Here is a 17,093-nt window from a genome sequence, read left to right as displayed (position 1 = left end):
ATTACATGATTTAGTTTTTCTGTTTTAGTTTATGCTTCTTTTCTACTGGTGACAATAAGGTAAACATGTGAGGGAAAGAAGAAATGAATGAATGTAGAAAAGTAAAAGTCTTTATTTTTCTTTCTTTTCATTTTATCACACATTTGGATAAGTAAACTAGGTTTTAGGTAACGTAGAGACAGCAACAGAGAGGAGTGGATCAGGGCCCCGTTTAAGGAAGGAGGTTTAACAAACTCTAGTCTAACCCTGAACTCTTGAGTTGGTATGGTATGGTAGTTGGCAAGGTTATTGAATCTAAACCTATATTTCCTAAACCTATTTCATTTAGGTGCAATCCTGCAGGCAAAAAAGTAGCCTACTAGGCCTACTAATCCCATTCTGAGGCTGCAGCACCATCATTGACAGAATTATAATTCATGATCTTTTATTTTAAAGAGTTAACATCATTCACTTGCAACACTGTGGAACTCATTTTTAATGGCTCTTATTGGTTTGTGTCCAGGGACCACTACAAAAACGTTTAAAACACTTTTCATAACGAGTCTTTTTACACTCTTCTGACTGCGCTTTGCTACAGTGGCTTTACTAAAATGCCAGACTGAGCTCATGAAGTGGCGTGTGAAGGAGATGGCAATTCATATGCCATTGTTGGCATGTTATCAAGACACATACTGGCTTTTTCCATTACCTTGACTTACATTACCTTGTGATTGCGTGTAAATTGACGTCGTAATGAGTAGTATAAAAGGGCGAAAATCTGCATAGTGAGGTTGGTCGGGGTGGAGGATGGGTAAACCACAGGACTCTCACCCAGGAGAGCATGTTTATTTTCCACGTTTGTTGTTTTCCTAAACCCAACCCCATTCTTCTTTTCCTAAACCCAACCATAACCTCGCAATAACACGTAGCCTCGCGATAACACGCCACGTGGCTTTAGAAAGTGGCGTGTATGTTTATGCTGTGACGTTGCAGACTGCTGTCTGCTGTATACAGCGAGACAGCATAGACATACACACAGATTACTCAAAATGCGTACAGATAACACAACACTTGGCTTTAGGAAAGTGTATGTTTAAACAAAGTCATGATACCACGTTGAAAATGTTTCACTTCACCAATGTTGTAAAGAAAACTGCATTTGCAAACAAACGTAGTGCGACACAAACAATCGACTGGGTTGTGGAGCATGTCCACAATGGGTGACGTTAGTGATATGAGGACGGATAAGGTGATGTAGGCTACATAACTGATAGACTGGGAAGAAAAACAATGCCACTAGGTAGGCTAGTTATCTGGAAATGAAAATGCATCTATAGTCGGGGCCTCAATATCATCTCCCGACGAATGTTTAACTCCCTGCGAAGTAATACAGCTTCTTCATCAACAGGATCGTCAATTGTTGAGAAAAAAACTGTATAGTCTGTCCTATACAGTCATAATTATATAGAGTTATATAGTCCTAACATGGTTAATAAACCAACACTGTTTGTTTTTTTCCTTGCAGATAACAAACTGAGCTAAAATGTGCCTGATACAGATTGAATGAACGAATGAGGAAATGAAAGAGTTCCTCCTGCTCCCGACCAGGTTAGGTTCACAGGCTCAGTTACCATAGTAAATGACTCTGAGGTTAAGTTACCTCTCTTTCTGAAACGGGCTGTAGTTACCCCTCTCTCTCAGGTTTGATTAACCCTTTCTAAAAACAGAAAACCCAGAGTCGCCCTCATCTCAGGGTTAACAAACTCAGAGTTTCCACTAAACCTGCTTTCTGAAATGGACCCCAGGGGAAACAGCAAGATTACATTACATTTTCAGCTGGAGAAAGAGCAGCTGGGATGTTGTGGTGGGCCAGACGCTCAGATGATCTGATTAAGGATGTGTCCTCAATCACATAGCTCTGACAGCTCATGAGTACCATGTTGTGGAAACTATAGTTTGTTTTTAGACGACAGATAGCAAGTCAATGCCTTTGTTTGCAGTGACTTAACATGCTGTTGATTGAAATGTCACACTGCAATACTTGATGATATAACAGTCATGTGGTTGTATAGTATAAACAAGATAGAAAGTTCTCATTGAATTATTAACATTCATTTAAAGAGATTGCTGAATTAAAAGTGTAAGAGTGACTTCAGGAATCAGGAATGCTTTTTCTCCACACAAATAAGATTAAAAACAGCTGCATCCCCCAATTTACAACAACAATATATCTTTAAAATAAATGTATCTTTGGTTTTATGTGTCCAAGATTTTAGATATCTCAATAAAACAACAATAGAAACAGCTTTCCAATATCCATTGCGAACATGAACACCAACCAAACAAGTTTTTTTCACTTCAGATATTATAATTTTACACTGTGCAAGTACATAAGAACAAGCATAAAGCATATATAATTGTATTATCAAAACTGCACATCAAAACTCTTGTTGCCTTATCACTGTCTGTAATAAGTGCTTACAATTGCTCTTTCTTAAAGATTTGTTCAGGTTTTATGAATATTAAAAAATACAGACAACCAACTTGTGTATTTTACAGTGCTTGGGGGGAGAGGGGGGTAAAAGCCCTGAATTATATGTGCAATGGCATTATTTAGTTTTTTACATCTAATGCCAATGTTGAGAATGCCACATACAATATCTGAGCATATTGCAACTGCGGTAGGTATGGTTAAGGTTGGGGAAAGGTTGTGATTATGGCAAATAAATTATGGGTAAGGTGTGGTTAGGATTAGTTAGTAGTTATTAACTAAATGATTTGGTTGTGGTTCGGGAAAGAGTTTGTCTTTATAGTTAATAAAAAGGTGTGTGCACCCTGATTTTGAAAATTTGCTGTGTGCTTAGCTTGACATTAACACTGAATTTTAGCATTGTGGGCTGCAGATTTGTCCATAATAATAATTTAATTCCTAGAGATACTAAGCTGCAGGTGGAAGCAGAAATGCAAGAGACATATGTCTAAAATGTCAAATTCTGAGCACATTAAACCACTTGAGGTAAATTAGAAAATAGGTCTTCTTGCAATTTGGAAGAAACATCCTTTAAATTTGAGATAACAATACATCACATACAGAGTACTGTATTACCATTGAGTTTTGGTTTTTTTATGATACTATTTGTCCATATGTAGGCTGGTTGTGGTAAAATGAGTCCATTCTCTGCAGCTCTCTGTCCCTCGGTGACTTATTAGCAAAGCTCTGAATTATTTTGCTTGGCGTGACACAAGCAGCCTCAATATATTTCAGTGCTTAGTTACTGCACCTACTGCATAATATGGTGTGGGATCACTGGAGGGGCTCAGACTGTGGCTGTGCAATGAGAGACAGGAAAGAGTTAACATCTCCCCGCCACCTCCTCCATGCACTCCCAACACAGTCAATTACCGAGATGGAAATGTGATTGATCTTGGTGCAGGTGGACAAAAGACCCCGGTTAAATAATGACTGTTCTTCTCAGCAATCCCCACTTGATTTTGTCAGGCAGGCTGTCTTTGAGACTTGCTAAGAACACATGCAATCCCTCAAGTCTCGGGCTTATTGATTACAAAAGGCAGATGCATTTCAACAAGGACCACAATCAATAACCACAGCTGGCGGGGACAGTATAAAAGTCTTTAATCATAAATAACTGAATCAGATGTTAATGCTTGAGTTTCACAGATGCAGTCAAGTTTTTTTCTTCTCTTCATGTCACCATCATTGATGAATAAAGTGATTTGTGATTTGAGAAGGAGCATTGACATTCATGAGGAGCAGGTAATTTGTGCACAAATGATGAAAAGTACAGTGTGATTAAAAGACAAAAGAAAAGAGCCTACAATGAACAAACCCGATCATTTCAGTCATTACCTCTCATCGTACAGCTGTCAACAGCATAAAGAGACACTGGTGGGTTTTTAATGACAACAGGTCTTTCCAGTGTGTGAAGAGGCATTTCAATAATTAAAACAATTTCCAGCTGCTTTGACCTCAAGTAGTTTCTGTAATTTCCAATATTTATGTACTACAAAATCTGAAGGATCTTGTGTTTCCAAACATTAAAGGAATAATTTGACCTTTTGGAGAAATATTGGAATGGAATAGCAATTCAATTGATGGTTGGTTGTTTTGATATGAAATCTCAATTATTATTATTTTCTTTTCATAAATCATGCTTTTTTATTGTCAACACAAGATAATATGAATCAAATTCCTGCTGATTTATTCCTTTTTATAATGGCTTATATCAGTTTTTACAAATTCTCAAACTCTTGGTTTGCTTTCATTCAAGAGTTAGATGAGAATATTGATACCAATCTGAGACATGAACATGGTATCTATTTTCTAATCTATCTCTTGGTAAGAAAACAAATAAATGTATTCCCCAAAATGTCGAACTACTCCTTTACCACGTATGTTACTTCTCTAAGCATACTCAACCTCTACAACATTCAAACAAAATGCACAGCGTTTTACAACTATCCCCACAATGTGCCAAGGCGACATTTTAAAACAAAGGACATCAGACTTTTATTCATCCACATTTTGTCATCTTATCCCCCGTTAGATCAATTGAATAGGGCAAAGGCAATGACATCCGTCATATACAGGAGGAACAACCATAAAGGGCAAAGAGGGGCTGATAAAAGAGGGAGAGACAGAAGGCACGACACACTGTAAAAACCAAAGGCCTCTGTTAGGGACTCACGCAGGGCAGCAGCCGGGTGGAAATGTAGACATCAGAGAGAGAGATACGGACATCAAAAATATAATGTCTCAGGTATGGTTCTGAATCAGTGCGCTGTGGGCACATTGAAGCTCTTTTTATAATATGCTGTAAACTACACAATACAGTAAATTCTGTTTCTACCACAGGTAAACAGTGTAAACGCTGCGACAATTTGAGCTGACAAATGACTTGCAAAAGACATTGTACAACTTTTAGTATCAATGTAGCTGATAACTGGTGACAGTAGACAGTAGGCTTGTGTTCAGGCATGGTGAAAGAAGTCCCTGTTTTTATGTGACAGGGCAGTCGAGGCTACACAAACACACAGGCGTGGAAAGCGTTTTGTGTAATGCAGAAAGAACATCTCCTGAATCTCAAGTGTTTAAAGTTGGCCTATTTCCACCCTCGTCTAGAGCCCTGGTGAGTGGAGGATGTTGTACATTCATTAGAGGAGAGAGCTGTCAAGAGCCTGGCTGAAAAATGACCTTGGCCCTTAATGCCCGCCCAGCTGTAATGTGTTTTTTTCAGGGGGACTCTGTGCTGGTGATGTTCTATATTTTACTGATTGTCAACAGATTCCATGGGAAAAAGCCTACAACAATGAATTATTGCTTCTTACAAATATACAGCAATAACGCAACCTCTGCTTGATAATGCTTATTCCTCTCTACCATAGCCCTCCATAGTTTAAAAACGAAACAAAACACAATGAGTCACATCGTTGTACTAGGTGACATTTTTCTTCACAATGATGGACATGGGCATTGTAGATTATTTGTAGTCCCATATACACTGTCCTGCTGCCGTGAATACTCATTAAAGCTCCAAATGTGTAGTAATCCGCAGCTGAAAATAGTCCCAAACAAATGCGCTATTGACTCCTGACTACTGTTTAAGGTACATTTGCTAAAAACTACAGTGCCCGGGAAAATAATAATTTAAAAAAATGTAACAACATATATTTAATATGTTTTTACCTTGACTTTTTTCCTCAGTGCAAAGAATGGGCTTGGTGCTGAGTGCCAAAGAAAACCAAAACCAAATACCGGCTCAGATGTCACCCGAGTCAACAAGGACAGGGCACAAGATCAGCGGGGGGATGTCACCCCCTACAATCTGAGGATGGGTACCAAGCCCCAAGAAAAGACAGGCTTAACACAAGGGCAGCTGACTTGAGAGAGCTGATCATAAGTGAGCTAGATACCCGGAGACCACCTGGTCGATTAACAGGGCTAAGAGAAAGAGTACCCTAGAATATGTGATATGATGAAGATGTCTTCACTGAAACAAACAAGCGGAAATACACAGCCAAATAGCTCTTGTGATCCTAGAGATGCTTGGCTACAAGATGAACATAGTACCCTGCATGGAGAAGGCGGCTAAGTTAAGATCAAGACCGGAGGGATGAGGAAAGCGGGACTAGGAAGTACACCAAACTGTCCATACTAGAGGTAGTTGTGATAGATGTAGCAGCAACATCAAGAAGAAGGAACATGAGAGGCATGAAACATACCAAGGGTTTATATTGGAGCTAAAGAATATGTGGAATGTGAAGGCAACAGTGGTTCCAGTGGTAAATGGAGAACTGGGGGCTGTAATACTGCACAGAATCCTCAGGCTCCCAGGCCTCTGGTAGAGGAACTGAGCTTGTGGGGATTATATATTTTTATATATAAAATCCCCACAATCTATATATAGAGAGAGTCTTTTCATGGGAATTGTTGACAATAAGAAAAATACAGCAAAGCGCCAGCTTTATCCATCAAGGATTACATATAGAAGAACAACGTTCACAATAAAGTGTGATACATCATATAGAAAATAGATTGTAATAGAGTCAGTTACAAAACAAAGTCAATAAACTAAGGAAAATGAGGGACGATACAACACAACCACCTCCTCTGTCTCTCTTAAAATGTTTCCTTTTTCTCACAATTTTTGGCAACTGAACATAATTTAATGAGATGTTGTTTGTTTTTGCTGTTACACAATAGCTTGTATTTCATGTTGTGGGATAAGAACAAACTGTCTGACTTCTGAGGAAGATTGCAAGAGCTTTGTGAATTGCCCAGAAGCACTAGATTCAGAGCTCTTCAGGGGGAAAATAACATGCTGCAGAGAGAGCATGAGAGTGAGAGCGAGATCCTCTAAGTATTATGAGTCATATGCTGATGTTACACAATCAGTCTGGGGCAGTTAAGTGACGACACCAGGTACGACCTGGTTGATGCACCCAGGACATTTGGGACCTTGATTAAAACCCTCTTGATTTAACTTAGTTATTAGCATTTATTCTCATTAAAAACAGTTTCATTTTCTGACTCTTTAGTTGCAGCAGTTCCCTGATTTAAATCAATTCTATTTTCAATAACCCTTTGGTGTTCTTTGATGCATTAACAGGAATGTGTTTGCTGCTTTCTGTGAAACTCCGATTTCTCTCGGCCTCTCTAACTCTGCCTCTGCCGCACAATAAATCATTGATGGCTTCTGAGAGAAATAACTGAGCAGTGATTATTATTGCAGAGGGCTGTTGGGAATGTGTGTGTGTGTGTGTGTGTGTGTGTGTGTGTGTGTGTGTGTGTGTGTGTGTGTGTTGGTGTGGTGTTCCGTGTCCCAGACAGTTAGTTAGTTATTTGGCTGGGCCCCTTTCCTCCTGAGAAAGAAAGAGAACGCTCCAGTGCCGTCACCGAGAAGCCAAGATGGCTGTCACAATGCCTGTTGCTACCACCCACAGCTAGTCACAGGGTGGATGTTTTGGTCCGATGCCCACATTTTTTTTTTTTTTTTTTTTTTGCTGAGTGAAGGGTGATGATGGATGCCATATGCAGACCTCTGCTGTGCGTACCAGTGTCATTGTGCCACCCATGACTCCATGAGGCAGCGTGCTCAGATCACCGGCAAACTGTCCACATCCTCGTTTAATGACAGTGTTAAAGCCTGAGACATTATTCAGTGTGTGGTGAGCCAGAATAGGAGCACTTACGTGCTCTTTGCTTGTAAAATGAGTCTATAGATGAATGAATATGCAGGATCCTGTTGAGACAAAGGACACAGTCATTGACTTTCATTTGAGTCGTACCAGCTCCACTTTAAAACACCCATGTTTGCTCATTTTCAGGTTCATAATTGTATTTTGAGGTTGTACTAGAATAGGTTTACATGGTTTCATTTTCAAAAAACACCATATTTTGTTGTACCGCACATTGCTGCAGATCCTCTTTTCACCGTGTGTGTTTATGTCTCTGTTTTAGCTACATAGTGAGGTATCTCACTTCTTTACTATCTTTGTTGGGAGTCGTACATGTGCAGTAGCTAGGTTAGATCCATAGACATCATCACTAGATAACTCTTTCTCCAACTTTGGTCTGTACAAGGCAGGATTAGCTGGGAGACTTCTTCTAAACTAGGGCACACTTGTGGAATACCTGCAGAACAGGGACATGTAGTTCTTTTGTAGATTATGGTGAACTAGTTTGTGTTGTAGCAGTGTTTTGCCATTGAGAACGAGCTAGCATGCTAGCGCTAGCATATGCTACAGTTAGCCACCTTGTTTCGGCTAGTGACGTAGAAAGATTGCAGATTTTGAACAGTTCACTCGGAGACTGAAGGCAGGGGACATTCAGTAACCTGTATCTCACTAAAAACAGCATGGATAGTTTTTTTTATCAAGGATGTATGCATGTGGAAGCACCAGAGACTCAAAATAACACCCCACATCCCAGAAAAGTGATTATTTTTTCATAATATGGGCCCTTTAAGAAACAAAATACAGAGGAGCAGGTGATGAGCTGACCAAACAGCCTAGGTTTTTTTTTAAAGTACCTGTGTTGTGTTCCATTCAGGATCTGCTAGTCTGCAAGAGGGAGGGAAACAGAATCAGTGCCCGGATATTCATGACAATTATTTGACAAATTTCTTGTTCTTGTGTTTCTTTCTCAATGTCAAGGCTGTGCTCAAAAAACACCCACGCACTCAAATCAATTAATTAATATGTTTACCTCTATGAGCTTTTCAGACAAACATGAGACGAAAAACACAGGATACAAGAGAAAAGCCTTCAAGACTGCAAAAATACAACAGCAAAGGTAGCAGTTTGTTTCTTAATACTGGTCACATTACAAAATGCAATGCCACTTTTCATAATGGTTCCATAGTCAGAGAGGCAGTTCATTAAGTCAACAACTGTGTCAGACTGTGAGATCGAATAAGGCTGTTGTAACATGCAAACCTTAATAATAAAGCTGATAGGAATAGTAAGGTGTACAGAAGCCCTGAGACAAAGCATCTTGTCGAAATGAGGATTACAAGAACAAACACTAAAAAAATGTATCTCATTTGCTGCTGAGGGCTTTTGTAAAGGTGCTTATTGATTTTATAAAAACAAACAGCAAGGAAAAAAAAATCCTTTATTGACTATGCCACAGTCAAAAAAAATGTAGTGAACTATATTCATCTTCACAAGTACAAAAACCATCATTAAGATTCAGTAAAAATAAAGGTCAAATAAAATTAATAATGCTGTAGGCAGGCAGGCACGTGGTTTCATGGGGTGGTGGCTCAGCCACTAGGGTTTATTTCTCTACGCCCTGAGCTGCTTACTAGTTACTAAAAGTGCTCATCAAATTTCCAGAAAATTAAATGCACTGTAGAGTGTTAAATGTGTTTACCTTTACATGTGGACTTGGACTGACTGGCAGCCACAGTGGTTAGGTCTGCTGGTAGACCTACGTATACGCCACCATAGTTCCTGAGAGAGGAAGAGTGGAATGTAGCAATTAAAAGACAGTAGTAAGGGTTTTCATTAGGCTGTGGGGGTTCTCAATTGCATACAGTTTCTCCTTTTAGCAATGAATTAGCTCTTTATGTTTTTCTAATACCACAAAAAATCACATTCATAATTAGCTCTGCCTGGCTTTTTATCTCTGAGTTTTCCATTGTTATCAAACGTCTTGGTATTAAATGGTTTCAAATAAGTGGTATAGCCATTTAATTGGCAGGGGTTGTCAATGTTTTTTAAGCCAAGGACCCCTTAACTGAAAGAGAGACAGAGCAGGGACCCCCTATACATATATTGTATAAAATTAAGTTGCATTTTATTTTAATTTTGCTAACATAGACCCCAACACCAATTATACATTATTACATTAAGATGCTTCACATATATTGTACAGATACAAAATAATTGGCAATAATAATATCTTAAAATAAAAAAAGAACCATAACATCTGTTCTATTAAAGGGTCTCACAAGCCAACAGTGTGAAAGTGTGCCAGCATGGACAATGCAAGGACCCTGAAACCAAAGCCGGCAAATGGAATTGAGCCATCATTTATCATATTATTTACACCTGTGCGTTTCAAAATGTTCTCTGTTAAAAAGGCCTTTTCATATTCACATATGTATGCCACAAAGAACAGTATTTTGTTATTGCATACTACAAAAGTGTTTACAGTATATGAGTAAAATGCATCCACTTTTACCATACAAACTAAAAGTGAAGAAACAAATACAGACAATTATTTGTAGAAAATTACCTTCTTTTCTCATCGTCTCCCAAAGGATCTTCTGTCCTGATTGAGAGAAGAAGCACAGGTCAGGAGCACAGAGGACATAAAACACAACAAACAAACATGAGTACAGTACACACTGATAAGACATTAAATGAATACTTTATCCTCAAAATTATCATTTGTATATCAATTACTCACCCTGTGTTACCTTAAATTCTCGAAAAAGTGTTTATCACATGCCTCCACGGTGAATTAAATGTAAATATAAATGGACTGTTCTTAAATAGCGCTTTTCTAATCTCAATGACTACTCAAAGCGCTTTTACACCGTACAGGAACCATTCACCATTTATACGCATTCATACACTGTGACCGAGGCTGCCGTACAAGGTGCCACTTCCTCATCAGGTAAACATTCACACGCATTTACACTCGGGGTTCAGTGTCTTACCCAAGGACACTTCGACATGGGACTGCAGGGGATCCTGATTGGCAGGCGACCACTCTACCACTGAGCCACAGCTACCCGGAATTAATTAAATTAAACATTCTTCCTTTAAGTGCTGGACTGTGAAAGTGCATTTGCTCGTTTGCATAGTTCTTTTGGGAATTCCGCAAATTCCCATCTGGGAGTTCTGAAAAATGGATGATCAGGCCAAACTGCCAATTTTTGTTTTAGGTCTGGAACAAGGCTACTGCCAACCAATTTCCAATTAGCTCCCTTTTTAGGAGTTTTGTTTGGTGTTTGTTTGTTTTTTAAGGGCTGACTTGACGCTCCACCACCTAATTTACTTTTATTCTTCTGTTATTTTTCCAACAGTGCAAGCAAAATAATTACTCTTTTGGGGGTTGTTGTGTAGTACAGTCTTAGAAACCGTTGGTGATTTAGTGGTGTGCTGCTGTCAGCTCTCATGGGTCCTGTGTTGGCTGCTTAGATGGTTATCAAGGAGCATACAAACACACACATGCACGCACGCGCGCACACACACACACACACACACACACACACACACACACACTCTTATTCCAGGAAATGCTGCACCTCCCAGAGCTTTGATAACTATTGATGACAAGGACAACCTGTTCTCTACTGTACGTGACATTTCACAGAAAATGTTTACATTTTCTAAAGCCGGAACAAATTAAAACAATTTTACCAAAAGAGTTGTTAGTTGTTAGTCCATGGGCACCTTAATTTGTTTAATGATTGAGTATCTTTTCATTTCTTCTATAGTCAGTTGCTTTTTCTTACAGTGAAATCTGTGTTTTTCAACACTGTTATTCTGGTATTTTGTTGAGCAGAGATGAGTCAACTTTCCAGTAAATTAAATCTTTTACTGCATTTAAGTAAATGTATGGAGCTCTAGAAGTCTACATTCTGCCAACATACAGTATCTAAACTACACTCACTCTCACATACTGTACAAATATAATTAATTTCAAAATCAGATTTGTATTAAATGTCATAAAGAAAATAACTATATTATTTAATATCACATATGAAGCAAAATACAAAAAATTAAATGAATGTAAGTTTTCATGTAAGTTTTGCATACTGTGCCACCTCTGAGTTTGTCTATCTTCAATATACAACATACCAAAAATGTATAGTCACCGCAGACATAACAAACATTTATACCTCTAAATAACAAAAAAATCAAAAAGACACGTATGTGTAAATCCCAACCTTGCTTGTTTCCAATCTGCTCTATCAGTAAAGAGAATTGTACACATTGTTGTAGCAAAATCTGAACATAAATAGCCAAACCTTGTACAAGCACATATTCAAAGAACTGACATAATATTACAATGTAAACATGAAATGGTATTCTTAATTATATTTTTGCTTGAAAGGGATCAACATTTTTATATTAAGGCATCTATGTTAAAATGCATGCCAAAGGCACGGTGTATAATTTCATTGTGAAAAAACAAAAACAAAGTGTTGAGTGTCAAAACTTGATATAATGTAAAATGTAAAAGCACGTGTGAAGTTTTAAAAATGCTCAAAGGCAAAATCCTTAGCCTATTTTTTTACCATATTAATTATATCTAAATTCCTGTACATAATAAGTACATTATTACAATTTGTCTTACTGATTAAAAAAATAAGAAATTAGCATTTTGTGTTAGTCAACTTATAAAATATAGAAAATATAGGTGTTTTGTTCCTGTGTACAACCATTATTTTAACTAAATATGTTTTATTTGATTAATTTTAATTGCACCTTTACTCCTGCTGCATAATGTTTTAGATGAAAATGTATTATTGCATACTTCCATAACATCACTGTAATGTCAGTGTGGACATAAATACTTTGCCACAACGAATACTACGTGAATTCTATGTGGGTAGATGTATAAAGCTCTATTGAGGTGTAGTTAATGATTGATGTACTCACACATCCTTGGACACTTCTGCTGGCCCTGAAAACAAATGAAAAGACAAGATTTAATTTATCTTCACAATGAAAAGCATTGAAGGAGGTGTGTAACCTCACTAACAAAGACCACCATTCAAAAGCTATTGAATATGAACCATACTTATTGACAACAATACCAACTACTACTATTCTTCATGTTTATCCCAATGTATGTATCTCTTAACCCACACCAGGGCAGTAGAGACAGGGACATGTGAGGATAAGTGGAGAATCTGCAGTAGACCGCCTGTAATTCTAAAGGCTGAATGTCTCTCTCCCTCAGTTTGTTGCATTCTCCTATCCTTATGAACAATGTGTTTCAGTTTTGTTTCTTTTGTGTTTGTGTAGCCTGTTCTCTTTTCAGGTTACGTTGCGGAGATAAGGTTATGTGGCTCAGGCTCTAGTTGTTTGCCAACATCTGAAAGCTGCGTTATATCCTCCTGGGTCCATTTATTTCACATTTTATGTATTATTTGTATAAGGATTGCTATATGGATTTTCTATACTGTGATTTTAGTATGTTGGTTAGTAAGTTTGCATTAGATAATGGTTTTCAGTGTTTACTGTAGGCTACTTAAACTCTCTAAACAATTCACAACTTGCCTTTGAAGGGTAACAGAGGACACTGTTGTAAACTGACACAAGGCATACAGTGTGAAATGCCTCGATACCAAATGACACCCATTCTCGTGCTCATCCCAATGCTGTTTTGAGTATTTTATGATCCAACAAAAGCTCACACCTTGCTGAAATACAGGCCATCTGATAAACTTTATTTCAATCTAAATTAGATCACAATGCATTCATTTGGTGGATAATCTAACATCTTGCTTGAATGTACAGTATCATATTAATAGCAGTAGAACAAAAGCCAAAAGTCAGTATTTTTTTCATGCCATTTTCCATTAGTGTAGAAATGTACCTTCAAAAAACACTACACAAAACAGATGTAAGAGCATGAACCTGGATAATTTGTTTTACAGAAAGACAGTGGAATCCATCCTATTAAAAGGAATGGAGAGGAAGGTTTTTTTCACAGTAAATGTTTGAGTCTGGTGACATGACACGGGTCTATTCAGTAGCCTGACAAAAGCTCATTCATGTCCAAGGGTGCACATTTGGGTGCATAAGACAAGAGATGAGCAATGTGTTAGAGAGGGCACCGAGGCGGTCATTTGAGTTTGGTACGCTTGAAATTTAAAACATTCTTGTATGACTTGAACTTTGACTTAGAACTTAGAATAAATGGCAATATTGACAATGGCTTCTTACTGTATTGTCATTATTTATCTGTTTAAACATCATGCCTGGACTTATGGTTGCCCACAGGAATATAGTTACAATTGTTATTATATGAATCTTATCACTGCTATATCTATTAACAACTACATTATATGTTAGTAATCTTAGCAAGTAATTACACACTTCACCATATGACTACAAATGTGTAGTGACACAGTTATACATCTCCAGTTAAGGATAATATAAAACTATCTAAACTGGACAGAATAGAATAGTGTGGGAACATTGGTTTTTGTTTCCTACCACCGCTGGGGACGCTAGTTCCTCCTGTGTCATATTAGAGGGTAGGAATAAACAACCTTTATCTTTGTGTGCTTTGGATGACTTGCTGAGTATTTAGTATTATTACAGGAGTTATAGTTGGCGATTAATTGACACTTGTGTCTGCTTACAACTACATTATAGTGTGTCATAAGCCATTATTACATGTTTATATGCTGCTTATAGATGATAAGCAGATGGGTGATGAAATAGTGTTATTAAATTAATTCTTAAACATAAAACAAATGTGTAGTGACACAATTATACATCCTGGGTTAAAATAAAAATAAGGGACTTCTATCTTAATTCTACAGAACACAATAGTGTGGGGTTTGGGAAACAGTGTCCTTTAACTCTGGCCTGGTGTCAGCTGGCATGAACAAATACAGTGCAACCATTAGTCCATATTTGTCAATGTGACAGGATTTCACACGTCCTTGTCATTGTGCTGAACGCTGACCTCTAAGGACCAGAAAAAGACCTGCTGCACTGAAATAAACACAGCTGCTGGTTTTCATAGACAAACAAGCCACGCGACGACAAACCCAGACACCTACTGGGATGTTGTTTTCAGACAAAGTAACCTAAATGTAAATAACACTGGGTCACATTTCCCAGTAGCAGCAGTCTGTGGTTCTGTTAACATGCCTGGCAAGCACTGATTAGGTACCTGCAAGTACACACACACACTCAAACACACGCACACGCATGCACGCACAGACACACACACAAACTCAAACACACACCATACTGCTTTAATGGGCAGCGTGGTGAGGTAATCCTGCAGATACTTCAATCTAATTATTACCTCAATTTGACTGTGGTGCCCAGAGATATATTCAGTATAATTTATAACAGGTATTGTATTAGGATAAATTACTTGTGTTATATATTACACACATACATAACCACGCAATCCAGTATTTCTCCATTCAAATGTGCCCTTCAGGCTTTATGAATCAAACCTGATTGACAAAGACGGGTAAATGTCACTAAAGCTGCTTGCCTTTTTTATTCAAAATCCATGGAAACTAGTGCAAACACACTAAGAGAAAGACAAACCCATCAAAAACAATTGTTAGCTACTGTATGGAGGACTTCCTTTTGTGTTAATGTAACCTTAGCATTGTAATTACAGCATCAAAGCATAGCATTCCTGAGGGTTCTACTCTAGTGTCATATACTGGAATATGGAAGACCCTTTATGATTGACCCACCACCCATATCTTTAGGAGACCACTGCACGCATACACACACACACACACACACACACTACATAGTGGGAGCCAGTATGCTGCAAACTGAATATTGGTTGGTAAAGATTAAGAAGTTTTACAGTCATTTATTTTAACACACAAACATACATCATGATATAAGGCTGTCAATTTTGTTTTTATTATTTTTGTATTTATTAAAGAAAGCAAGACACTGAGAGCCACACAGATAATGCACACACACATCTGAGGACATATGCTAAAGCCAAGGCTAACCCAACACAACACACCTCATTTACATTCAAAACACCCTCTCCCCTTGGTGCAGATACAGTGACAACTCCCTCATACTCTCACGTATTATCACACACACACACGCACACACACACACACACACAAATATGCATTATATATGCACACATACTCATTCCTAAAACATGTATTCCGTAAAAACACTTACCTCCTTCTGAGGTGTTGGTGGCTGAGGAATTGCCACAACCCATTTTGCATTGATGCAGCCACCGTCCAAGCAGAACAGAGATGCTTAAGAAGAAGAAGAAGAAGAAGAAGAAGAAGAAGACGGAGGAGGATGAGTATGGGGAGGAAAGGACGGAAACCCAAAACACATTGGGAAAGGGGGGAGAAAGTGAGGAAGAAGGTCAAAGAAATGTCTCCCACTGAAACACAGGGATCTCCTTTGGTCGTGTCCCCCTCCCCTCTCTTCAGTCTTGCACTGAGACTGAAGTGAAAGCATGGAGAGAAAGGCTTTTATACACAGACACACACACACACACACACACACACACATATATACATACACACACACTAGGAGAGAGGACGATAGAAAGGGGAGAGAAAGATGCTGTGCCCTCACATGATTTGCTCTTTTCCTCCACCCTGACATGGTTGCCCGGGAAACCGGTGGAAAGGAGGCGGAGGGAGGGGTGAGACTCAACCAATAGGCATCTCCATATTTTTTTCAAAGGTGGAAAAAAATAAAATATGTTTAAGGGGATCAATATATTAGCTTGCGTGTGTGTGTGTGTGTGTGTGTGTGTGTGTGTGTGTGTGTGATTGTGTAAAATCCTCAAATTTTCTTTGCGTGCTCAAACATAGAGGTCCTTTATTCATGCTTTTTCAAAAACAGACACACACACAGAAAACACACAGACACACATTACTAACTTGTTTGAGCTCCTGATAAGCAATGAGCTGGAAAATGAAACCACGACGGTCACGCTTAGGTCAGCTTAAAGACCCCAATAAATTCCAATTCAATCACGCTGTTGTTCACTCTGACAAGTCTAGTGTAGTCATATGAGTGAAGTTTAGACTGCCGGATGCATTTCATTATCACTCACCACCAGTGAGAATAACTCAGAGTGAGTGGTGTTATGAAATCTTTGTGTCTGACAGTAAAGATTTTTAAATTCCTATGAGAAGTTTTTAGTGACACGTGCAAATCCTCCAAACAGACAGGCTAATTCCACAGGTCCCCGTACAGGCTCGCATTCACTCAACAATAGAGTTAGTCTACAGGATGAGCACAATTTGTGCAGAAAAGTTGATTTTCCACAGATGTATGAGATAAGATACTGTTCAATCCACCTTAAATGAATAGTTTGACTTTTTGGGGAAATACACTTATTCGCTTTCTGGCAGAGACTTAAATGAGAA

At 38.3% G+C, this 17,093-nt stretch overlaps 1 protein-coding gene and 1 long non-coding RNA gene across 2 annotated transcripts in view; both read right to left on the bottom strand.

Annotated features, from left to right (window-relative positions):
* LOC116693364 (uncharacterized) overlaps window positions 1-450 on the bottom strand; it is a 15,375-nt gene extending 14,925 nt beyond the window's left edge. Inside the window, exon 1 of the long non-coding RNA XR_004332906.1 lies at window positions 360-450. This is a non-coding gene — a long non-coding RNA (uncharacterized LOC116693364). The remainder of the gene's footprint in view (window positions 1-359) is intronic.
* A 3,148-nt stretch (window positions 451-3,598) lies between these two features.
* On the bottom strand, window positions 3,599-16,235 carry c25h12orf75 (chromosome 25 C12orf75 homolog). The gene is made up of 6 exons (XM_032522285.1): window positions 15,877-16,235; window positions 12,619-12,643; window positions 10,241-10,276; window positions 9,374-9,453; window positions 8,529-8,559; window positions 3,599-7,739 (listed from the first exon to the last, which is right to left on the bottom strand). Exons 1-5 carry the CDS (start codon window positions 15,917-15,919, stop codon window positions 8,555-8,557), a joined length of 189 nt encoding a protein of 62 aa, XP_032378176.1. The 5' UTR covers window positions 15,920-16,235; the 3' UTR covers window positions 3,599-7,739; window positions 8,529-8,554.
* Between the last annotated feature and the right edge of the window lie 858 nt (window positions 16,236-17,093).

The sequence above is a fragment of the Etheostoma spectabile genome, chromosome 8 (genome assembly GCF_008692095.1).
Source record: "Etheostoma spectabile isolate EspeVRDwgs_2016 chromosome 8, UIUC_Espe_1.0, whole genome shotgun sequence".
Taxonomy (NCBI): domain Eukaryota; kingdom Metazoa; phylum Chordata; class Actinopteri; order Perciformes; family Percidae; genus Etheostoma; species Etheostoma spectabile.
The sequence above is the reverse complement of the archived record's forward strand: the minus strand, read 5'-3'. Positions and strand labels throughout refer to the sequence as shown.

Excerpts from the sequence above, each read along its gene's own strand:
- c25h12orf75 (XM_032522285.1), bottom strand. The coding sequence starts at position 15,919 with ATGGGTTGTGGCAATTCCTCAGCCACCAACACCTCAGAAGGAG. Across the intron at positions 10,277-12,618 it reads GCAGAAGTGTCCAAGGATGT|GACAGAAGATCCTTTGGGAG; the intron begins GTGAGTACATCA and ends TCTCTCAATCAG. Across the intron at positions 9,454-10,240 it reads GGAGACGATGAGAAAAGAAG|GAACTATGGTGGCGTATACG; the intron begins GTAATTTTCTAC and ends TTCCTCTCTCAG.